The sequence below is a fragment of the Pristis pectinata genome, chromosome 14 (assembly GCF_009764475.1).
Source record: "Pristis pectinata isolate sPriPec2 chromosome 14, sPriPec2.1.pri, whole genome shotgun sequence".
Classification (NCBI taxonomy): domain Eukaryota; kingdom Metazoa; phylum Chordata; class Chondrichthyes; order Rhinopristiformes; family Pristidae; genus Pristis; species Pristis pectinata.
Window position 1 is genome coordinate 40819556 of NC_067418.1, and position 22933 is coordinate 40842488.

The window sequence follows — 22933 nt, forward strand, 5'->3', positions numbered from 1 at the left end:
TGAGGATCGACTAACGAAACAAATTGACTAACCTCAGTTAGGTTATAACACATTAAAACTTGACCTTAGAGTTGAAAGGACAATGATGTTTGGAGGAAATAACTTGAAATAAATAGAACATCAAATAATGCTTATTTGTATATTTTTTTTCTTTTCATCACCACCTCACAATTAGATGATGTCTCCCAAAGATTAATATGTGGAAAATTTTGAAACAGAAGCCCAAGTCCCATTGGCCAGGAAAGAAACTTTGTATTGTGGTACCACGAAGCAATGACTAACACAGCTACTGTGGTTGAAAGTCCATCTTTTCTCATATTCCATATTCAATTGATCTTAAATCTAGGTTTGAGAAGTGGAAATGAAAAATGTCACATTATTTTACTTCCTTGTAAAATAAAGCATATTACTATTCTGATAAAACAGGAAGGAATTGATGAAAGGGCAGTTATTTGTCTACTTGGCAACAAAATTGATGTTCTGAACTCTGAAACACAACGGGTGTCAAAAGCAGAAAGTGAACGACTAGCAAAGGTAAGTGATTTTAAGTCCGTGACTATATTTTGACTATATATTTTGCTTTTGATTTATGGGGTAATAAAAAGATGTACTGCAGCAATTTGCAAAGACTTGTGCCAAGAATGGTAGCTGAATTTGCAGTTGTAATGCCGAGAATGCCAGCGTTCACCCTTGTTAATGCATAAAACAGAAACCAATTTCTGACACATGGAAATAAAAAGCTGCTGTCAGTAATACTCTGCTCCTCTCAAGTATTCCGGGTTAGTTTTTACAAATCCAAGCATCACAAAATCTCTGAGTTGATGCAAACTTGTAACTTTTTTTTTGTATAAAACATGCTTAAAATTAAAAACAATGACTAAGATGTGAATGGGTTTTCAGCAGCACAATCTGTTGTAATTACAACTAAACAACTTCTCAATATATCTGTGGATTTTTAAAATAGATTTATTTATATTTTTCAAGCTTAGTTTTCAGCTTTTACCACAAATCTCTATTTAATATTCTGTCGGGAAAAAGAAAGTGATTGCAATCAGTACTTTATACTTCCCGATTTATTGTCTGTGAGGAATCTTCAGTCTGGTTGCTCAGTTAGTTTGATGCTTTCACAGAATGCCTCTAGATGGCACCTGATTGAAAGTCATCTAAGGTAAAGGGGAGACTGACATCATGGGAAACCCTGTGAGCAATTTTCTTAGTGTTTTGTGGTAACTGCTATTTTTAAACTACTAATCAAATAGTTCTGGGGCATTCATTGACTGCTTGTATTCTGATTGACAGGGAATCATTCACATTAAGGGATTTCAAAAACACTGCTAATGTTTGACTATATATGATCTAAAATGACAACCAGCATGAACTTCCTTAAACCTTCTCCAGGATTGTCAATGTCACCACTGGGCTAAAATCAGACTTTGACACAGAGCATGGAAATCCCAGGTGGAAATAAAATACAAATATGTGGAAGGCTCTGTTAATGGGAATGAACTGGATGTGACAGTCATATCCATTTCAATCACTCTACACTGTTGCTTGTGTGATTTTTTTGAAATGTTAAGAATAGTCAGAAACTAATAACATCAGTACTATATCCAGTTAGGAAGTGAGGAGAAAGTTCTTTACCTGACAGTGGTTAGATTGGGGAACCCACTACCACACATTAGTGGTTGAGGTAAATACTATTGATACCCAAATGGGAAGTAGGTAAGTACATGGGGGAGAAAATGAGTTAATGTAGGTAGACCTCAGTCAAATAAATAGATTGGGAGGAGATTTGAGTGGAACATAAAAATGAGTGCAGACTGATCGGTCAAATGACCTGCACCTGTGCTACAAGTTTTATGTGACAAAGATACTGAGTTATGAGAGTGAAGGAGGACAACGTATCATGTTCTTATCTCATCACGTTGAGTCAAATGGATGACTGGTTGTTCAGTAGTCCATTTGGATGTATTGCAGCATCATCAGATGATTATAGACAGTCTGATGATTGTGAAGAGAGTCAGTAAATAGTGCTGTTAGTCTTTTTATGGGATCCTGTATTTGAATTTTACAAGATCCGTATATATTTTGTTCTAACCATGTTATCTGTATTTTTAAAAATAATTTTTAGAAACATGTAATGTAGGTCCCATTTATTGCTCAACCCTAGATATCTAGATCAAGTGGATGTGGATCTTCCCCTCTTACAGTTTTGAACGTTTTTAAATGTAATGTCAATTGATGTTGTATATTAATGTGCCATTGTAGAAATTATCAGATATAAAACATGTCCCTGGGTGACTTGAAAATATAAATGCAATTTACCGATCCATTAGAAGCACCCATAGTCTGATTACCAATCTTTCACACAACTTGTTTATGAAGTCCAGCACAGAGATGGCCAATTTGGTCAGGTAATTCAATAATCTATTTATCACATCACGATGAAGATATTTTCATCTCTTCATTTAAACTGGGATTAAAGTTTGAATTGCAAAACATGCAATCCCTGTAAAATACAGATTAGTGAAATTGTATTTTTTTTATATTAGGAGTACAACGCGGTCTTCTATGAATGCAGTGCCAGATCAGGATACAATATAATGGAACCACTGATGCATGTAGCAAGGTAAATTGTGGCTTATATCCACATTTGAAATATGTTTGCTTGAAGCAATAAAACTACCTGCAATCTGTGTTTTCATTAGCTTTGCCATTGGTAAAGGAATGAAAGGAAGAATAAAGATTATTCAGCATTTCATGTCCCCTAGATGTTGGGGCAATATGTCAGATATGTCCAGCATTTCATGCCCTAAGATATTAGTGCAACATGTCAAATATCAAGATTGCTGTTCAATTATTCGAAGCTCCTTGGAGGGAAGACATACAGTAGCTGATGTTTAACGTCTCTTCCCAAAGATGAAACCTCTGACAATGCTGTGCTCCTGAATATCAGCCTAGATTCTCTGGAGTGAGTCTTGAATGCTAACCTTCTGGTCTGTAGGCGAGAGTGCCGTGTCTCAGTCAAGGCTGACATTTTGAAATAATCAATATTGAGCAAAAAAATTACCATTTGGTGACATCTGAAGCATATAATTTTGTTGTGACACAAAGTGAAGTTCAGTCATCCAGCTCTTTTTATAAGTATTTAAATATTTTCATATATGCATATGACAATTGGGAGTCAAATTACTGTTTGATGCTTTACAGGATCCTGTAAAATTCTTGTGGTATTTTACTAAATTTTCTAAAGTATACATTCAATATGTGATAAAGCCATTAGAAGCTATAATTATGCAGTGACAATGAAAGAAAGTTTTACTTGATTTAGGTATCGCAAAAAAATGGTAGAAATATCAAGCAGATTGATGATGCTGTAGAAACTGCAAAAGCAACTTGTATCATCTTGGTTCCTGGAGAATTACTTAAGCTTGGGATAAGGAATAGGGAAGAAAGAGTCCACCCAACCAATTGTTGAAGCTGTTAACAAGGTGTGTTAAGGATGGGAATGTTTTCTGCTGAGTAAGCCTCCAAACAGTGGCCCAGACTACCTGGTTTATCTTCAGTTCCATGCAGAGCCAAAATATTTGATTTAACGAAGTTGATAATATATTCACCAAGTTCAGATTTCATTTTTTAAAGGAATGGATGGCTAGATATGGGGAGCTTGTTAGAAAAAAATGTACTTGTACGTGCAGTACTTGTCCTTTTGTAATTCAAAGAACCTGCATTTATATGGCACCGTTAGGATAGCAAAACACCCAAGGCACTTCACAAGAGCATCATCACCCAAAAATGTTATACCAGGCCAAAAGGTACATTAGGACGAAAGACCAAAGCTTGACAAAAAGGCATAAATATTTAATATATTAAATTAGGCAAGTTGGAGAGCTTTAGACTCCAATGTATTGGATCATGCATTTCAAATTGCAGTGATGTTGAACAGTTAGATCTAAACTGCAGTGATACTGGACAATAAAATTCAAACTGAAAGGCAAATAATTCTATTGTGATTCAAGATGCAATACATTAAACTTATTTAAATAATCTGGAAATAATGGAACATGTTCAGCAAAGGCTTAAGGCATTTTTTCTAAATACTAACCAACCAGATAGCATGTCTTCTGAAAATGTGTTCTATCAAAATAAGGTGTACTGGCAGAGGACTCATTAAAAGAAATTGAATATTTTTAATTAAACACTGCTTTTAAAACATCTATTCGCAGATTATTAAGCGAACAAGAAGACAAACAGAGAGAAGATGCCTTGCATTTAGATGATGTCTGTGACAAGAAAAAAGGCTGCTGCAAATGAAAATGAACAAAGAAGCACCACTGCCTGATAAATCAGATGCTTGAATGTATTTATGGTCTCATTAGACATTTCTGAGCTACAAGAACTTGATCTCAATGTTTTACCAGATTTGCCTTTAGAACCACTTTTCTCTCTAACTCTTGTTTTTGTTTCTAGTGTCTCATAAGTTTCTAGATCATGGAGTAAACCCTAACAATAGGTAATTGATAGAGTTTTATGTAAGCACTGTAATTTTAGAATGAATGCAAGTGTGTATTGCTAAGCTATGGCAGCATTAACAAAATGCATTGCCTATTCTTGTACTTGACATTTCATGTAGCACTTGCCCATTATAATGAGCCACATTCTGTTGTGAAGAGCAGATGCAATTTTGAAGTACACACTAAATGAGGATGCCAAGCAATCCTATGGATAGGTTTGCTGAAGTATCAATTTGCTGCGCAAATATATGTCTACAGGCTTCTTAAGATATCAAGATGGTTCTGTATAAAGCATCCAATGCAGAGTACTTCATGTAGTTCTTTCCATTGGTCAAGTAGAAAGTATATTTCCAGAACAATTTTTAAAGATGAAATCCATATAAAGTGAACAAAGTGCAAAATTAATTCTACAAAATCACTTGTTTATATTGAACTCTGCTTAAAACCTTGGAGACTCCAGAAAACTGTATTTTTATAAAAAGGTTAACATCAAATTCTGTCATATGTTCCACCCAACTTTAATGGTCAAGACCTTGCGCACAACATGAGGGCATTGTTCAAATGTCTTTGAAATTGGATTTATATTATACTTTATCTGGAAATTCTTTATTATTACTTAGAATTACAAAGGTAAATGAAATGGGTGGAGGATTCAGAGGGAATTGGTTCATCTAAAGTAATCAGTTTATTCTTTTGAAAGATTTTTAAAATTTTCCTCAAGGGTATCTCACTAATAGCATTTCAAAGCAAACAAAATTAAAATAGTGATACTATTTGAAACTATTTTGTTACAAGCAGACTGAATATTTTATAATATGTATTGTTTCTGGATTCTGCACCAATTGATAGCCATGCATATAAGGCATCGAAGGATATGGGCCTAATGCGGACAAATGGGATCAGTGTAGGTGAGCAAAAAGATTGGCGTGGACGTGATGAGCAGAAGGATCTGTTTCTGTGCTGTACAAATATGACTCTGTGACTATTATCTTCCACTTGCTGGGAGGCTATAGGCCCACGCCTAATTCCTCTACCTTCATGTTAATAGGTTGGGTTTATTTAAGTACTTTTTAACATGTCCAGAGTAAAAGTACAAGCAGGTTTTGATTCAGCAACTCTACAAAAACAAAATGCTATGTAAGACAGCAAAATACTCAGGATGTTTGAAATCTTAAACACAAACAGAACTTGCTGGAAATATTAAGCAGATCAGGCAACATTTTGTAAGTGTTAATGTTACATGTTTAAGGAGAACCTTTCATCAGAAGTTAACTCTAAAATGTAAGCTTTGTTTTGCTTGCCTCAGTTTCCCAATCCACTGTGTTTTGATTTTTAATCTTTTGTGTGTCAATGAGTAGATGTCCAGAAGTTGTGTATAAAATATTTTCCTCCCCTTAGACACGTAATGATTTTTGTTTTAATAGAAATTGAGCCATCATTCCTATCTGTTCAGGTATTTATTTCTGCCAACATATATTTGGTGAACAAACATTCATTTGTACAATTTCAGATGTGTTGGTTGTCGCTGTCAGCGTACTTGTGATGATCCTTGTCATTTACAAAGAACTTGCATTTATTAAGCAACTTATCAATCCTGGGGAGCCCTCAAAACCATGTTACATTTGCAACTTTTTTTTCTTTCAGATGCAGTGACTGTTGCTAGTGTAGACAAAACTGTAATGTGGAAGAACCTTAGGATATTTTATAGGGAAGCCTTTTCATTTTAAATTTTAAGTTTGAAATAGGTTGTGATATCTGGATAACAATAGTTTCATGATTTTAGGTCTATGTTTTGATAGAATTTCATAAAATGCTTTGCATCTTTTTTTACTTTCTTTCCTGCTTCTATTAAAATTGCACAATAATGCATTCATTGAACTTAAGTGATCTGTCTGGCTGACTAAGAGATGTGAAACATTAAATATTTCTTCCAACTCTCTCCTGGTGCGCCAAAGCTATTGACTTTAGCTGGGGCATGGTCCCATTCTTTTTCTTTTCATTCATGGCGGCACGGTAGCGTAGCGGTTAGCGCGACGCTATTACAGCGCCAGTGATCGGGGTTTGATTCCTGCCGCTGTCTGTAAGGAGTTTGTACGTTCTCCCGTGTCTGCGTGGGTTTCCTCCGGGCGCTCCGGTTTCCTCCCACATTGCAAAAAAAAAAGACGTACGAGTAAGTTAATTTGGGTTTAAAATGGATGGTGTGGAGTTTGGGCCGGAAGGGCCTGTTACCACACTGTAAATAAAATTAGAAAAAAATTATTGGCAGGGCTGACAATTGTCAGCTCTTTAGATGCTCTAGAAATGATGGTGGATGTTTATCTGAACTGCTGCAATAATGTGCTGAAAGTTACCTTTTAATATCACTGATTGGCTTTTTGGGCACTTCAGGTTTTGGGATCAAATTGTTGCTGTGGTACTAAAGGTGCATGTAGATCAGGTTAGATAAGGAATGTAGTTAAGGGCTTGGAAAGGCTTTTATTGACCTCTTCATGGTAACTTCTAATGAACTAAGTTTCCAGATTTTTTTTTAAAAAAGACTGAATTCATTGTATAATGGACTGCTTGTGTCTCAGAATGCCAATTAATAGTAGCCTTGCTTCTGAGTCAGAAGTTAATGATTTTGTTTTAAATTTATTCTTTCACCTAATGTGGATGTCACTAATAAAGGTGAGAACAAACCACAACTGCACATTTCAGGTATTTAACAGTCACAGTGGTGATTTTTGAAGTTATGTAGGCTGGACCAGATAAGATTTACTTCCCTTAAAGGCATTAATAAACCAGAAGGGTTTTTTTCTACACAAAAATGCATTGCTTCAATATTTTGAATACTAGTTCTTTAATTTTAAATTTAGTTTATTAACTTGATTTTAAATTCTCCAGTTGCCATGATGAATTTGAACCTCTGGATCAACAGCCCAGGTCTGGAAACTAATCTAGAAACTTGACTACAATGCTACCAACTCCCACTGCTAAGCTACCTTTCCACACTGGAGGACTTAATTTCACCTCGCCAGCCTAGATTAAGTAAATAGTAATATTCTGTTGTGGCAGATCTGTAAGATCTCTTCGTAAGACCCACGAACCTGACACGATATCTGTAAGATCTCTTCGTAATATGAAGCAGTTATTGGCCAACAGTTTCCTTAATTAATATTTCAAAAACAGATTTTCATAATAACATTATTTGACGGTACTTTCCATTAATCTCCTTTGCTGTTTGTTTGGCTCTTGCAATCTTCGTACAGATGCATCAAGGTCCAAATAAATACAAGTTCTTTTATTTGCAACAGTATTTGTTAGATTGGGATAGTAGTAAAAATATCATCAATGGATTCTTGTTTGTTTTAGTACAGTTTGTCTAGGGCTTTGTTCATGTTAAAATAATTTTATTAAAAAATTAGCCAAGTAATAAAAGGTATTACTTAAAACATTGTCTCAGAACTGGTATTTTAATCCTTGGAGCTTGCCCCATGTAGATTAATTCATCAAAGAATTACATTTACAAACTTTGGTCACAATTTTCTTTGTTTTTGTCCACAGTACATTGGTAATTCATTTCTTCCTATATCCCATCCCCACAACTACCCCATAGTTTTTATACAAGCTGAGTTGCATTTGTGTGTGCGAAAACAGTCATCCCAGTTGCTGGAAATCTGAAATAAAAAAACTGAAAATATTGACGGGTCTGCAGCCAGAAACGTTAACTGTTTTGCTTTCTACAGATGCTGCCTGACCTGCTGAGAGTTTCCAAGATATTTCTGCTTTTTAATCTCAGATATAGTTAAAAAAATATTAAGCAAGGAAAATAACTAATCAGCAGACCCCCCTGCTTTTATTACTGGCCAACACCCTTTAATATTTCAAAAACAGATTTCCAACTGTTTTACCAGTTATTAGAGGACTATTTTTCAGTTTCTCTCCTTTTCTTTAATCAAAACCATTAATTATAATTGTTCTGCCTGCAGTAATCACGACACAAGGAACAATGCACACTGCTATTTGGACACGAGGAAAAATTCACAGTGTAATGATAGAATGAGCAATTATGTACAGCCTGGCTGTATATGAACAGCTTGTTGATATTTAGTATCCAGATTCCACTGAAGACTACAGCCCCTGCAAAAATCTGTTAATTCCAATGTGATAAAACAAACATTCTTTTGTTACCAATGAAGGTCTGCATGTCCATCAACAAGGATGTTGTTTTATTCTACAGAGTAATTAGTCATGGAGGCCACCAAGCAGCTTGACTTTATAGTCCCCTGTTCCAGCCTCAGTGACAAATGATCCAGACCTCCCTCTGTGTTAGGTCTCTAACAACATTTAAAGAGGACTTCTGCAATCAGATTCCATGAAAATATTTATTTTCACATGTTGCATGTACTTTGATTAGTAGAAGTACTGCTCTATAACATGTACAAAGACTTCAAACACCAGATACCTATGGAAGCAACTTAAAATATGATGTAACACCAAATGATTTAGAGGTCCTGGGAATGCAGTTCACGTGTATGGATCACTGCGTTTGTAGGATGGTGTTTTATTAGCCTTGTGGACTCGAAGTTGCCAGCACTCAAGCCAGAGCTGGAGCAACTTCGATTGTGTTGATTCTGAGAACAGTCTGAGGTTGCACAATTGCTGCAAAAAAGAAACAAAAGAAAATTCCAATTTAAATGAAACCTTATACTGAGAACTGAAAAATATTAAGTTGAAGAAAAATCTGGAAAGATTTTAGATCAACACAAAAAGCTAGCTTTGGGAATTAAGGTAATGGTAGTAGGATTTTGGTTCAAAAAGATCATAACAAAAATGCTTTAAATAAAGTAATCACGAGGAAAGATAAATGGATTTAGAATGATTTATAAATTAAGTTTGGGATTCCCATGCCAGAACATTGTCCAGATTTTGTTGAGTGCCAACGTGGGCTGCCTCATTTGCTGAGTTGCAGCAAATGGAATAGAACAATGTGCAATCATCAGTGAACACCTCCACTTCCAACCTTATGATGAGAGAGGTCCTTGACAAAGCAACTAACAATGATTGGACCTAGGTCTTAGGACATTGCCCTGAGCAACCTGCAGCAACACCCTGGAGCTGAGATGACTGCTATCCAATAATCTTAAATCATCTCTCTTTGTGCAGTGTTTCCTTTGGATTGAGTTCCGTTTTACCAAAGCTTCTTGATGCTGCACTTGGTCAAATGGCATCTTATCATCAGTAACTGTGGCCTCACCAATAGATTTCAGATTGGGCCAAGGTTATAACAAGGTCTGGAGGCCGAGTGGTTAAAGTGTATTCATTACTATGCACTGACAACAGCAGAAAAAAAACTGTAGGAAGTTGCTTTGTAAAGGCCTTTGTGCAATTATCAGTTTTCTTACTCTTGAATGCAGAAAAAGTGAAGCAAGCAGCAAATCTGAATTGTACACGAATGTTCGCCAGATGATTTACTGAGTAGTTTTGATAGAACACTAAATTTAGTTACAATACATAACTAAGTAGACTAAAATGCTGGTGATCCGACTTACTCTTTGTCCTCCGGTAACGTTTCCTCCGTTTGAATCTAAAGTGTATTCTAGGCCAAGATTCTGTCTTCTCAATGACTGTTGCCTCCACTCGTACAAGATCTCGCCTGTGAACAACAACTTGCTTTAATATAGTGCCTTTAACATACCAAAATATCATCAGGGCCTTTACAAACTGTGAAGCAGACATCTCTTTTTGGCTCTCAACATGCCATTATGAAATCACATCACGTTGTATTCTTATGACACAACAAATTAATTTCTTACAAAGTGCACAGGCCAAAGAATGGGCAATGACTCAATGTTTAATTCGAAAGCAACCATGCATGGGAAGCCTCCATCAGTCATGCCTGATAACTAGACCTGAAAGTGATTTTAGGTTAAAGTTCAATACTTTAGATATTTACTATCCATCATAAATTCATGGGTACAAATAGATGGAAGTCTGGTTCCCAATTTTCCCATTGCCAATGAATGAAAATTCTCCACTGAGTTGCATTACAAACTGAAAATATTTCCATGTTATTAAGGTAATGGCTAAATGCAAACTAGTGGCTCCTAGAATGTCAGGGACCAGAAAATAGCAAAAAGGATCACCTCCACTGCAAAGATTATACAAGTTGCTTAGCACATCTCTTAAATAAATCACCAAAAACATGAGGAGATATGATGTTCTGATTGAAAATCAAGTAATTACCCTGTTCATCCACGGAACAGTACATCAATTGTGGAATGAGAGAAGCAACTACAATTTGAGTATATTGTAAAACAATTACAATGCAAGTGAGATGGTCCTAATCAAGCTTATTTAATAATTCAGCTCTTGCTGGATATAATTCAAAAGCTATGGTGTGTAGAGAGCTTTAATAGGATTAATTTTAGACTACTAGAGAAGCTCATTAATTTATAAACTAAACCTTACCCAAGAATTGGTCTTCCAATGAGTGTGAAGTTATCCCCACCAACCAACAGAACCTACATAAAGAAATTGGTAAATTGGTTTATTATTGTCACACGTACCGGGGTACAGTGCAAAACTTGTTTTGCATACCATTCATACAGATCAATTCATTACAGCAGTGCTTTGAGGTAGTACAAGGTAAAACAATAATGGAATACAGAATAAAGTGTTACAATGACAGAGAAAGTGCAGGTAGACAATAAGATGCAAAATCATAACGAGGTAGATTGCAAGGTCAAGAGTCCATTTTATTGTACTAGCGGACTGTTCAATAGTTTTATAACAATGGGATAGCTGTCCTTGAGCCTGGTGGTACATGTTTTCAGGCTTTTGTATATTCTGCCCGATGGGAGGGGGGAGAAGAGAGAATGTCCGGGGTGGGTAAGGTCTTTGATTATGTTGGCTGTTTTACCGAGGCAGCATGAAGTGTAGACAGAGTCCATGGGGGGGAGGCTGGTTTCTGTGATGTGCTATGTCCACAACTCTCTGCAGTTTCTTGCAGTCACGGGCAGAGCAGTTGCTGTACCAAGCTTTCTATGGTGCATTGATAAAAATTAGTGAGGGTCAAAGGGGACATGCCAAGGCACTGGTGAGCTTTCTTGGCAATGGTGTCTACGTAGTAGGACCAGGACAGGTGATGTTCACCCCTAGGAACTTGAAGCTTTCAATGCTCTCAACCCTAACACCTGTGATGTAAACAGGAGCATATGCATACCCCCACTTCCTGAGATCGATGACAAGCTCTTTTGTTTTGTTGACATTGAGGGAAAGGTTGTCATCATGACACCATGTCACTAGGCTCTCTATCTCCTTCCTGTACTCCGGCTCATTGTTATTTGGGATGCGCCCCACTATGGTGGTATCATCTGCAAACGTACATAGAGTTAGAGCAGAATATGGCCATGCAGTCATGAGTGTATAAGGAGTAGAATAGGGGGCTAAGGACACAGCCTTGTGGGGCATCAGTGTCGAGAATATTTGTGGCGGACGTGTTACTGCCTATCCTCACTGATTGTAGTCTGTTGGTCAGGAAGTCAGAGATCCAGTGGCGAAGGGAGGTGTTTAGGTCCCTGGTCTAGGAGTTTGGAGATGAGTTTGCTTGGAATTATATTATTGAAGGTGGAGCTGTAGTCAATAAACAATAGTCTAACATAGGTGTCTTTACTGTCCAGATGCTCCAGAGATGAGCGTAGGGCCAGGGAGACAGCATCCACCGTAGACTTGTTTTGGCGGTAGGTGAATTGCAGTGGGTTGAGGTTATCTGGGAGGCTGGAGCTAATGTGTGCCACGACCAGCCTCTCGAAGTACTTCATGATGGCAGATGTCAGAGCCACTGGGCGGTGGTCATTAAGGCACGTTCCCTTGTTTTTCTTAGGTACCAGGATGATAGAGGTCTTCATAAAACTGGTGGGAACCTCTGATCGAAGCAGGGAGTTGTTAAAAATACCACCAGCCGATCTGTGCAGGATCTAAGGACACAGCCAGGGACACCATCTCGGGCCAGATGTTTTCTGTGGATTCACTCTCCAAAAAGCAAAAAAATTCACAAGGGCTATGTCAGCATTTTTCATCACAAATTTGTTTCTCACATGCTGGGGACTGTTTAAGATCAGAGCTCCCAATCCAACATGATGATATTTTCCAGGAGATCTGATGGACCACAAACTTACATAAAGGTCACTCACATTCTCTTACCTTTTCTAGTCTGATCCTGTCACCACAGTCTGCTTCAATATGATTTTCTATCAGGATTAAGTCTTCATTGGTTACTTTCCATTGTCTACTTGCAAAGTGTACAACTGCAAACAGCCTGCCGTATGCTCCTGCAGTGATCAACGCCTTTACATTCTGTACAACCTCTGCAAACAAAATAACTAATTGATTCAACTGGCCTCTTGGCACCACAGAGTCCAAATATGACTTTCAAAAATCTTGTTTAACATCAGTCATACCAGATCTATGATAGCTTAATGGGCAAAATCAAGTTTATCTTTTGTTATTCTTCAATAGGAATAAATGTTAAATTATAACTTAGTATTGCTCTGATAGAAACAGACTATGCAAAATTTAAGCCTCAAGTTCTTTATGGGAATGACGACCAGATTACAGAATCATAGAAATTTGATTTAATGAGATGATGCCGGACAAGCCAATGTATACATTTCAGATCTTACCCAGGTGATGTTTTGCCTCTTCCAGAGGATCTGGCAATTTAATCTCAGGCCATGGTGGTTTTGATAATGATGTCACTGCTTCTTTCCTGTTAAATTTGATTTAAAATGAAATAATATCAAGTCACATTCTTTGTTATGATCACACGTAAAGTTCTGGTTATGCACCGAAGCAGTATACTGAAGATTTTAAAACTGATTTTCAGTTTGACAAATACATTAAGGCCATTTTTCAATTAAAAACATTGTGCAGTTAAATCCATACGGATACTCATTCAAATTTCATAATCAGCTCCTTAGCTTCACTAACTTAAACAATGCTGTTCTATATGTTCTGTTTTAAAGATGTCACATCTACGGAAACATTGAACAGTACAGCACAGCAAAGGAACAGGCCCTTCAACCCACGATGTTGTGCTGAACTAATTAAACTCCTAACTAAACTAATGCACTGTATCTCTGCCTTTAATTATCTCTGCACTGTATCACTAATGCCCTGTGCCCTTTTGTGTGAGGCCACATGTCTGAAAAGGATCACATAAAGTAATGTTTGTCAATCTTAATACTCAAGGAACTCTGGAGAGGAAAAAAATTGAAGATGACAGTAAGTATGCAAAACAAAACCCTAAAAATTCTAAATGTGGTGTTTGCAGCTAGTTTGAAAATGCAAGGAACCATGAAAGTGATGCTATAGAGGTTATCAACAGAGGACTCTGAGTGGTGCAGATTGTTTAGAAATTATGAACTTGCATCAGCGATACTGCATTTTTCTTAGACTTGTGCACTGGAAAAATGCCTCATGATGCAGACATGCCATAGTTTTCCAGTAAATTTTAGGCCATCATCTTTCTGCACTTAGGGCTTACAACATGGAAAAAATAGTGAAAAGCATAATCTAAAGCTAGTGGAGATAGTTTCTCCTGCTAATGCCTGCTGTATGATTGGGCGTGCATAAATATTGACTACATTTAACAATTTTATGCCAATCCTCCAATTACCTTGGTTGAAATGCATTATTTTGAGAACTCTGATATCTTGACGCGAATGCCAGAGATGACACTAAGAAAAGACAATATTATTTGTTACACATCACAAACTTTGCATCAGAATAGGGCTTAAAAAATCTAAGATATGTACATTTTGAATAAAATGTTTATTCCGTGTATTTCATTGTCAAAATCTTACTGACCAACTCGTGTCTCTTGCAAGGTCCAAAGACTTATTTTCTCCAAAAAAAAAATTTGCTTTATCCACCTCTCTCCTCATTCAATGTCAAATTCAGACTGAAGGACTTTTATTCTAGAGTATGGAACAGGTTCCTTTACACTCAATAAATACAAACTTTGCCCTGGCATATTTAAATAAATCTTCAAAAAATTTTGCACATTAAAATCCAGCACTGTGTGCATAAAACAAGCTGTTATACAAACACATATTTAATCTTTTGCTTTCTGGTTGAATGGTGTATAAAGGGAATTTAATCATGCTGATCCTTCATAAAAACATAGATTAGGCCTCAGCACTAAAAACACAATAACAATTTTTTAAATTTGTGGATGATTTCAATTTTGTTTTGGAGGGTGGTGGAGTTGGATAAGCTGGTTGTCCATACTGAGGTCTCAAGAAAGTTGGAAGAGGACTTTAGTAAATGTACAGAATGGGAAATATTTGAGATATGAGAATCAACACAGATAAGTGTGTGGTAATACATTTTGGGGTAGAAAGAACAAACTCATTCTTGGAAGATGGTACTCTAGGCTAGGTAGAGAAACAAAATTTTAGAGTACAAATATACAAATTGGTAAAGACTGTGCCACAGTTTAGCAAGGCCACAGAGAAATCTATACTCAATCTTTATTGAATTTTAGATAGACCAGACATCCAATGCCGCATTCCACCAACCTCCATCACCTCTCAGTTGACAATCCCGCATCTCTACCCAGCACCACATCCCTACCACCCACCACCACCAACCCCACGCCCCTCCACACCCACTCCCAACTGTTACTCTCCACCCCGACCCTCCCTGCCCGCCCACCTCCCCATCACCCCCGACCCTCCCTGCCCGCCCACCTCCGCATCACCCCCTCCACACGACCCTCCCTGTCCGCCCACCTCCGCATCACCCCCTCCACACGACCCTCCCTGTCTATCTCACCCTCACCCCTCCACCCCTGACCCTCCCTGCCTACCCACCCACCTCATCACCCCCTCCACCCCAACCCTCCGTCTGCCCACCTCCCAAACACCCCTGCCCGCTCACTTCTCCATGACCCCACCCCAATTCCTCAGCCCCACCAACGACCCCTCCACTTCCACCGCCTCCCTCCACTTACCGGCGGCCCGGACTCGACACCAGCTCCAGTTACCGACCAACCTCACGCAGCCCGCCGCCGCCATCTCCCCGGCGGACGCACGTCACCGGTCCGTACGGGAATACACTCCGCCGTTGCGGCTGAAGGGTTGGTGAGGGGGACGAGTTCTCGGACGGACAGCAGCCAGGTCCCATCCTCAGGGTAAGTGCGGCCCGGAGACCGGGGGCCGAGGGTCGGTGACAGCCCAGCGCTGGGTGTTCTGGATATTGCCGTGTGGTGCGCGTTGCTGTACAGTGGGCAGGATGTCGGTCCGCTCGTCATCGTCAATAACCTCACTCGCTACCTGCCCTCTACCAGTCCCTGGGACAGTGGGTTCACGCCCCACACCGGGGACCTGACCACAACAGGCCTCGGCTGGTGCTCCCTCACAGGGCCGAGCGGCTGCTGCACCTTGGGGATGGGACGTCAAACGGAGACCTCGTCTCCTCTTCCAGGTGGATGTTAAAGACCCCGTGGAAATATTCTGAGGGCAGCGATGTCCCCCGGTGTCCTGGCTGTCATTTATCACTGAACTAGGGCAGGGGAGGTGAGGGGAGAGTGTCCTCCTGAGCGAGCCAGCAGCGTTTGGGTGGGGAGGGAGTGGACTTTATCAGGGGAGAAAATAATCGGGTATTTGCCACACATTGTGGGATCTTTCTTACAATCTTAAATACAACAGTGAGTGCATTTTGAAGAAGAAACTTCATTGGCTGGAAAGTACTTTCAGGTGTGAAAGATGTTGAACAACCGCAAGTGTTAGATGTACGTTTGAGATATTAGTAAATTTCCTTTGCACAAGTTTGTACATTTTTTGCTCTCGTCTGGAATAGGAGCCAGAAAAAAAAACTTGAAATAATGAGCAGGGCACGCAACATTTGTGGGGAAACAACGCAGAGTTAATGGACATTTGAAGCCCTTCATCAGGAAATGATATGACACCAATGCAGCACATTAACTGATTCTACAATATTTATGCTGGTCTGTTTATGTGCAGTCATTGAATGTATTTAAGGTAAATATGGACAGATATTTGAACCTCAGAGTCCAGGGGAATGCAGAGAGAGAGCAGGAAAATGGTGTTGAGACTAGAATTAGGTCAGCAGTGATCTTATTGATTGATGGATAAGCTTGAGCAGCTGATTGATTGGCCTATCTTGATTCTGTTTCTTATGTTCTTAAACACGTTCCTTAAATTCATCTGTCATTTGACCTTTATTTGTGCCCTTTGCCCGGTATATAAGTTATTGCATTTCCTCTGTGCTGTTGTGCTACATTGAGAAATATTAGTAAATATGGACACTTAAGATTTCTTTATCAGTCACATGTACATTGAAGCACACAGTGAAATACATCTTTTTGCATAGTGTTCTGGGGGCAGCCCGCAAGTGTCGCCATGCTTCTGGCGCCAACATAGCATGCCCACAACTTCCTAACCTGTACATCTTTGGAATGTGGGAGGAAACTGGAGCACCTGGTGGAAGCCCACGCAGACACGGGGAGAACGTACAAACTCCTTACAGACAGTGGCCGGATTTGAACCTGGGTCACTAGCGCTGTAAAGCGTTAAGCTAACTGCTACACTACCACGCCTGCCCTTAGATATTTACTGCTCCTGATTGGCAGAAGGTATGGGAGATTGATGGTTGGATGGTGGTGGTAAATGTTGTTAAGGAGATGGGGGAAGATGGGGTGCATTTCTAGAAAGGCTGAAAAATTGGCAGAGCAACCATACCTTAAACCTGCTTAGGTATGTTTGCACTACCTTTGAGGTTAGGCCTCGTTTCCATGCTGCCGTTAAACTGCTGCTTCCATTTGATCCCCTACTGTACTAGCTCACCACCAGTGGGATGTTGCGAAATCTATTTGCTACCCTGGAAAGACTCTTGAGTGGGTCAACATTCTTTAAGTACTGGAGGTTAGGCCACTGAACAGCCGGTACAAATGGAATCTGTGTGGCACACTTGAAATCAGGATTTGTATATTTAAGTTGCCACCCACCAAAATCTGGTGGGAGTCAACTTAAACCTTCAGTGAAGTGGTCAAAACGGATCTTCACCAACCTTTTCTCAATGACTAGCTGCTTGCATTTTGGGATAAGAAATGTGCAACTAGCTCAAGAGATGTGAGTATTGCATGTATGTTGCCACATTGCCTATAGTTTCCCCACAGATGTTATTTTTTTTGAAATTCTGTTAAGAAAAATGGGCATTTCTGTTAAGGCCAGCAATTAAGGTAATGGTCTTGAGTGCTGCAGATGATATTCCAACAGTGCTGTAAGGTCGTTGGGGTTTGCTTGGCCTTTTCGAGTGGCATTGCAGGCACAAAATGGGTCACACTTGATGATACAGCAGATTTTCTTCCTTAAAAGTACTTTCTGAATCAGATGGAGACTATTGACAATCCATTACTTTAATGCTGGTCATTGCCACCGATACTAGCTTTTAAATACCAGACTAATTTCATTAACTGAATTAAATTCTTCAGATGCTGTGTAGGGGTTTGAACTCATTTTCTCATGGTTCACAGCTCTGGATTACTAGCTTAGTAACTTAGCCACTGTGAGGACATTTCTGCAGTTCCTGTGTGGTGAGTTCATGATGGCAGTGGCTTGTAGCTTTGTAATGGCTCTGTCACCTGCTGTTTCTCTGGGAGTTGGGAGTGGGATGTGTGCTGGAAGCAATACCCTTCACTAATGTAGTCTTCTATTATCTGACCTATTGGTGTATTGCATCAAGTATACCTTATAAACCAAGATATGTCCCTAGGACAGGGTAAACCTCAGGAATTGGGTTGCTGTGTGCGGTTGGTGATTTCCACTGGTTACCTGCATAATACCTCATGGGGTCAGTATGCAGAACATCTATAGATGATCTATTGTTCACACTTACCAAGGAAGTCTTACTCACAATGATTTTCACTTTTGGATTGACTAGCACCAACTCTGCCACCTCCTTCGTCCCACACCTTTAATCCACGCATATTGGCTTTCTGTGTGTTCCTTCCCCTTTCACGTCCGCATCTCTTGTATGTGCATTCCGCATTTGGTTACTATTCATAAGCTGCTTTACGACATGGTATTTTTGCATTAAGGATTCTCCATAAATGGAAGCCCTCGCAATAACAGCTGCTTGCTTTCCTCCACACATGTGGAGTGGAATCCAATTTTTTTATATATGTATATATCTATATATATCTATATATATATATTTTTTTGCTTTTAATGCTTTTCCTTACTTCATTTATAGGTGCAGCAATGGAGGTCTTTGTGTCTCAAAATTTAGAGTTACTACAAGAAGAAAGAGCAGCTGAAATTGAAGAAACCAGGTATACTTTCTTTGAACTCTCCTTTCATCTCTTTAAGTTTCATGAGCTGTAATACTCAGCTCCAATCATTAACTATGCTTAATAAATTAATAATTTACGACTAGCAGTTTAGTTTTTCTAATACCTTTCACTTGATTGCCACAGGAACCAAAAAAGTCTCCAAATTAAAGATTTCTGATTCAAGTCAACTTGCAATGTTGAATATTCATGAGCTTATTTATTGAAGACCAGATATTAACCTGGCCCCTATATCTGTAATTTGTAAAGGATTTTTAAATGCAAGCAGTACTGATACACAGCTTGATGGATGTCATAAATATTGATGATCTGTCTCTGGAAAGCTCATGCTTTTAAGCACCCTACCAGGAGATTTCTATCAGTAAATGTATGTTGAAAGGAGCTCATTAGTTATCAACCGTTTGCTGTGGTCTCTTTGGGCTCTACCATTTGGTGGAATGCCATCAAGGAACAGATGAAATCAGCTGAGAACTTCTAGCAGGCTTAAAATGTATGTGCATGTATGCGCAAAAGGAAGAAAGTGCACAACATATCAAAGGTTTGCACCAACAAAAGGCCACACGTGCACACTTGCAACTTGGGTTCCTATTTGGATTGGGGAAAAATGATTCCAACCTTCAAAAGGCTGAGAACCAGATTAGAATTGAGCTCATTCTCTGCTGCAGATTATTCTGCACAAAGTTCTGTGATCTGTGGAGAAATTCATAATGTTGCAACTTGAATTTATCCAAACATCCACTGCCCTCATCCTTACACCTGTCAATCCCACTCACCCATCACCCTTTCCTTGCTGATCTAAATTGGTGCCTGGTTTAGCAATACCTCAGATACTAAATTCACTGTTTTGTTTTCAGATACCTCTGTGGCTTCACCATGCCCTGTCTCTGTAACTTTCTCCAGCTGTACAACTTCTTGAAGTCTCTGTTCCTGCAGTTCTGCTTTCTTGTGCATCCCTGATTTTTGAGCTGCTCCACCATCAGTGGCCATGCCTTCAGCAGGCTAGGCCAAAAGCTTTGGAGTTTCTCCTCGAATTCTCTAATTCTGCCTGTCTCTTCCTCCTCCCCAAAACCCGTCTTTCACCAATCTTAAATGTGTGTGTCGGTGTCAAACTTTATCTGGGGGCTCATGTGAAGCATTTTGAGCTGTTTTTTTCTAAGCTCGGACTGCTGTATAAATGTAAGTTCTTGTTGATTATGTTATAGTGTTACTTTTGTTTGGTTGTTTTCAGGGAATGGCAGGAAAATGTGTCTGTGAAAAAACTCCAGCTGCGAGGAGTATGTTTGCTGAAGCTTCAGGTGGAAAGCCAGAGAACTGGACTGTACGGACGCTTTCTTGTCAGCTTTGAACCTAGGAAGTATGAAGCCAGTGCCACGTTGCCCAGCAATAACTTTGGTCCTGGTGTGTTTCATTTCTTCTTTAATGTTGTCACATCGGTTGCATCAGAAGTATATTGCAGTAACTGATTCCTGCCACATTCACCTTCTCTCACTAAAAGCCGAAAGAGTGTGAAATAATAGTTGTACAGCACAGAAGCAGGCCCTTTGGTCCACCATGTCCATGCAGACCACCAAGTACTCCAACTTTGGACCAACCAATGTTTTATAAAGTTATACCATAGCCTCCCTACTCTAATATTCTGTGCCCCTGCTAATAGAGGCAAGTATTCCATGTGTCTTCTTCACCAATTTATCTACAGTGCTGCCGTCTTAAGGAACCTTGGACTTGTATAGTGAGGTCCCTTTGTTCCTTTATACTCACTAAGGCTCTATCATTCATTATATATGACCTGCCCTTATTAGTCCCTCCAAAGTATATCATGTTGTACTTACCAGGATTATTTTTCATCTCCTGTTGCTCTGCCCTTCTTACTGATTGATCAATATCATCTTGCAGCCCCCAACCATCCCTCTCACTATTAACATTACCATCCATTTTCATGTCTTCTGCAGACTTGCCAATCACACTTCCTGCATTTGTATACAAATTGTGAATGTATGTAATAACCAGTAAGGATCCCAGCACTGATCCCTGTGGTACACAACTGGTCACAAACTTTCAATAACCTGATGGAGGCAAATTTTCTGGGTGATTTTTTTCTGATAATTTAAGTAGTTTGTTGTTGCTATTCTGCCTGTCTCTTCCTCCTCCCCAAAACCCGTCTTTCACCAATCTTAAATGTGTGTGTCGGTGTCAAACTTTATCTGGGGGCTCATGTGAAGCATTTTGAGCTGTTTTTTTCTAAGCTCGGACTGCTGTATAAATGTAAGTTCTTGTTGATTATGTTATAGTGTTACTTTTTATTTCTGATCTTTGTGAGAAGATCGTATTAATTTCTGATCTTTGTGAGAAGCTTTTCTTTGTTTTTATTGAGTAAACTGCAGTAGTCATAGGGGATGCCAATGTTGATGACAAGCAGTTCCCACATAATTATTTTGCTGCTCTGTTTCTCCGATAACAGATGTCTAGTCTCTATTTAGTTTCCTGTCGCACTGAGATCAGGTGATCAGTGGAGTAGAAATTGATCCTGTTTCCCTTAAAACCTGCATCCTGGACAAAGGATTAGAAAGTGCAGTGAGGTATAATGTCCAGGATGTGCTTTCTTTCTGGATGAGTCAATTGTTAATTATGTAAAAAAATTGAAAGGATGCAGTCTTTTCTTTTTGCAACAGTGATTTTCTAATTGTAGCAGAGAATGCAACTCTGTGCCTGGTGGTGTAATGCTTCATTTGGCTAATGTTTCATGAGTGATGATGGGCATATTCATTAAGTTTTATTTCGCCTTTGTTCAGGGGACATTGTGGGTTTATATGACAATCAAGGCTCCACTCCTTTGGACCAACTTGCATCTGGTGTTGTGACACGCATCACACAAAAATCAGTCACTGTAGCCTTTGATGAATCCAGTGATCAGCTGAACTTTGACCATGACTCTTCCTATAAACTTTTAAAACTGGCTAATGATGTCACCTATAAAAGACTGAAAAAGTAAGCATTGTATATTTTATCTTAAACAGTGTTAAGCTTTAACAGGAGCACGATTTGATTTTTTTTTAAGAAGTGTAGCTTTCTTGTTAGATGCATCTGTAATATATATCAGCCGGATGTTGGTACTTTTGAACTGCTTCTTGCTTATTACTTCGGTCTTAATACATTTAAAAGTTGCAGATTGTAGACAACACTGAACTATTCTCCTCAAGTGTCTTTGATCCACCACTTGATTATTTAGATTTCTACTTTGTTTCTGGTTTAAGAAAAGATCTAACATTAACTTAAAGTTTGTGTATTCTTTCTCTTGAAACATTAAATCTTTTTTCACGCAGTGCCCTATAAGTTTAGGCAACTGATATCAATTAGTTTTTTGAGGTTTTAGACTCATGTTTAGAAAACTATTGCTCTATCAAAGCTTCAATGCATTTGTTAAAATTTATTGTTTTCTTTTAGTGCGTTAAAAGCCTTAAGCCAATACCATGCTGGACCTGCTTCTCATCTCATTGATGTTCTGTTTGGTACTTCTGAGCCAAGTTCTCCATCAGAACGTCAAAGTAAGATCAATTTCTTAAACAGCATTTCTTCATTGTCTTGATAACTTTGAAAATGGAGCACTACTTAATTTTACATTTACAATATGTAAAATTGAGTTTATAAAAGATGTAAAAACAAAGTATTGGGAACACTCAGCAAGTCAGGCAACACCTGTGGAAAGAGAAACAGAGTTAACATTTCAGATCCGAGAACCTTCGTCAGAACTGGGAAGGAGAAAAGATATTAGTAGCAGAGAAGGTTGGGAAGGAGCACCAAAGAAACATCCCTGATAGGGTGAGACCAAATGAGTTATTGTAGCAATTAAACGCACATTTATACTACTTTGTCTTTGTTATGTGTCACTAATGGCAGGGCTTTGGGATGTGCCCACAGGCCTGCTTATGGTAATGGAAAGTGAAAAACTGAGCCAAAATCGCAAATGGATAACTGACAGAATGTCTAGTTCTCATACAGTCTGAAAGAACTAACATGTTAGTTACTTAAAGTTGGAGAATTCATAATTTAGTCCAGAAGGCTGCAA

General features: G+C 38.8%; 3 protein-coding genes across 4 annotated transcripts in view; 2 read left to right on the top strand and 1 right to left on the bottom strand.

Moving 5' to 3' along the window:
- Positions 1-8726, top strand: part of LOC127577998 (EF-hand calcium-binding domain-containing protein 4B-like) — a 108922-nt gene extending 100196 nt beyond the window's left edge. Inside the window, exons 17-19 of the mRNA XM_052029705.1 lie at positions 427-534; positions 2553-2629; positions 4227-8726. Coding sequence (XP_051885665.1) covers positions 427-534; positions 2553-2629; positions 4227-4314 — 273 coding nt within the window. The 3' untranslated portion in view covers positions 4315-8726. The remainder of the gene's footprint in view (positions 1-426; positions 535-2552; positions 2630-4226) is intronic.
- A 133-nt stretch (positions 8727-8859) lies between these two features.
- mrpl21 (mitochondrial ribosomal protein L21) lies at positions 8860-15617 on the bottom strand. Its single transcript, XM_052029020.1, has 7 exons — positions 15511-15617; positions 14173-14233; positions 13178-13263; positions 12699-12862; positions 10965-11017; positions 10046-10149; positions 8860-9155 (listed from the first exon to the last, which is right to left on the bottom strand). Exons 1-7 carry the CDS (start codon positions 15572-15574, stop codon positions 9091-9093), a joined length of 597 nt encoding a protein of 198 aa, XP_051884980.1. The 5' UTR covers positions 15575-15617; the 3' UTR covers positions 8860-9090.
- ighmbp2 (immunoglobulin mu DNA binding protein 2) overlaps positions 15563-22933 on the top strand; it is a 39092-nt gene continuing 31721 nt past the window's right edge. Inside the window, exons 1-5 of one of the 2 annotated variants that reach the window (XM_052029018.1) lie at positions 15563-15690; positions 18774-18852; positions 20099-20268; positions 21660-21855; positions 22312-22412. In XM_052029018.1, coding sequence (XP_051884978.1) covers positions 18782-18852; positions 20099-20268; positions 21660-21855; positions 22312-22412 — 538 coding nt within the window. In that variant the 5' untranslated portion in view covers positions 15563-15690; positions 18774-18781. Of the gene's footprint in view, positions 15691-15965; positions 15984-18773; positions 18853-20098; positions 20269-21659; positions 21856-22311; positions 22413-22933 lie in introns of those variants that run through there. The other variant, XM_052029019.1, reaches the window with a different exon arrangement.

Coding starts and splice junctions, on each gene's coding strand:
- mrpl21 (XM_052029020.1), bottom strand. CDS start 15,574: ATGGCGGCGGCGGGCTGCGTGAGGTTGGTCGGTAACTGGAGCTGGTGT. Junction 13,264..14,172: donor AATAATGCATTTCAACCAAG/GTAATTGGAGGA, acceptor CAAATTTAACAG/GAAAGAAGCAGTGACATCAT. Junction 12,863..13,177: donor AGAGGCAAAACATCACCTGG/GTAAGATCTGAA, acceptor TTTTGTTTGCAG/AGGTTGTACAGAATGTAAAG.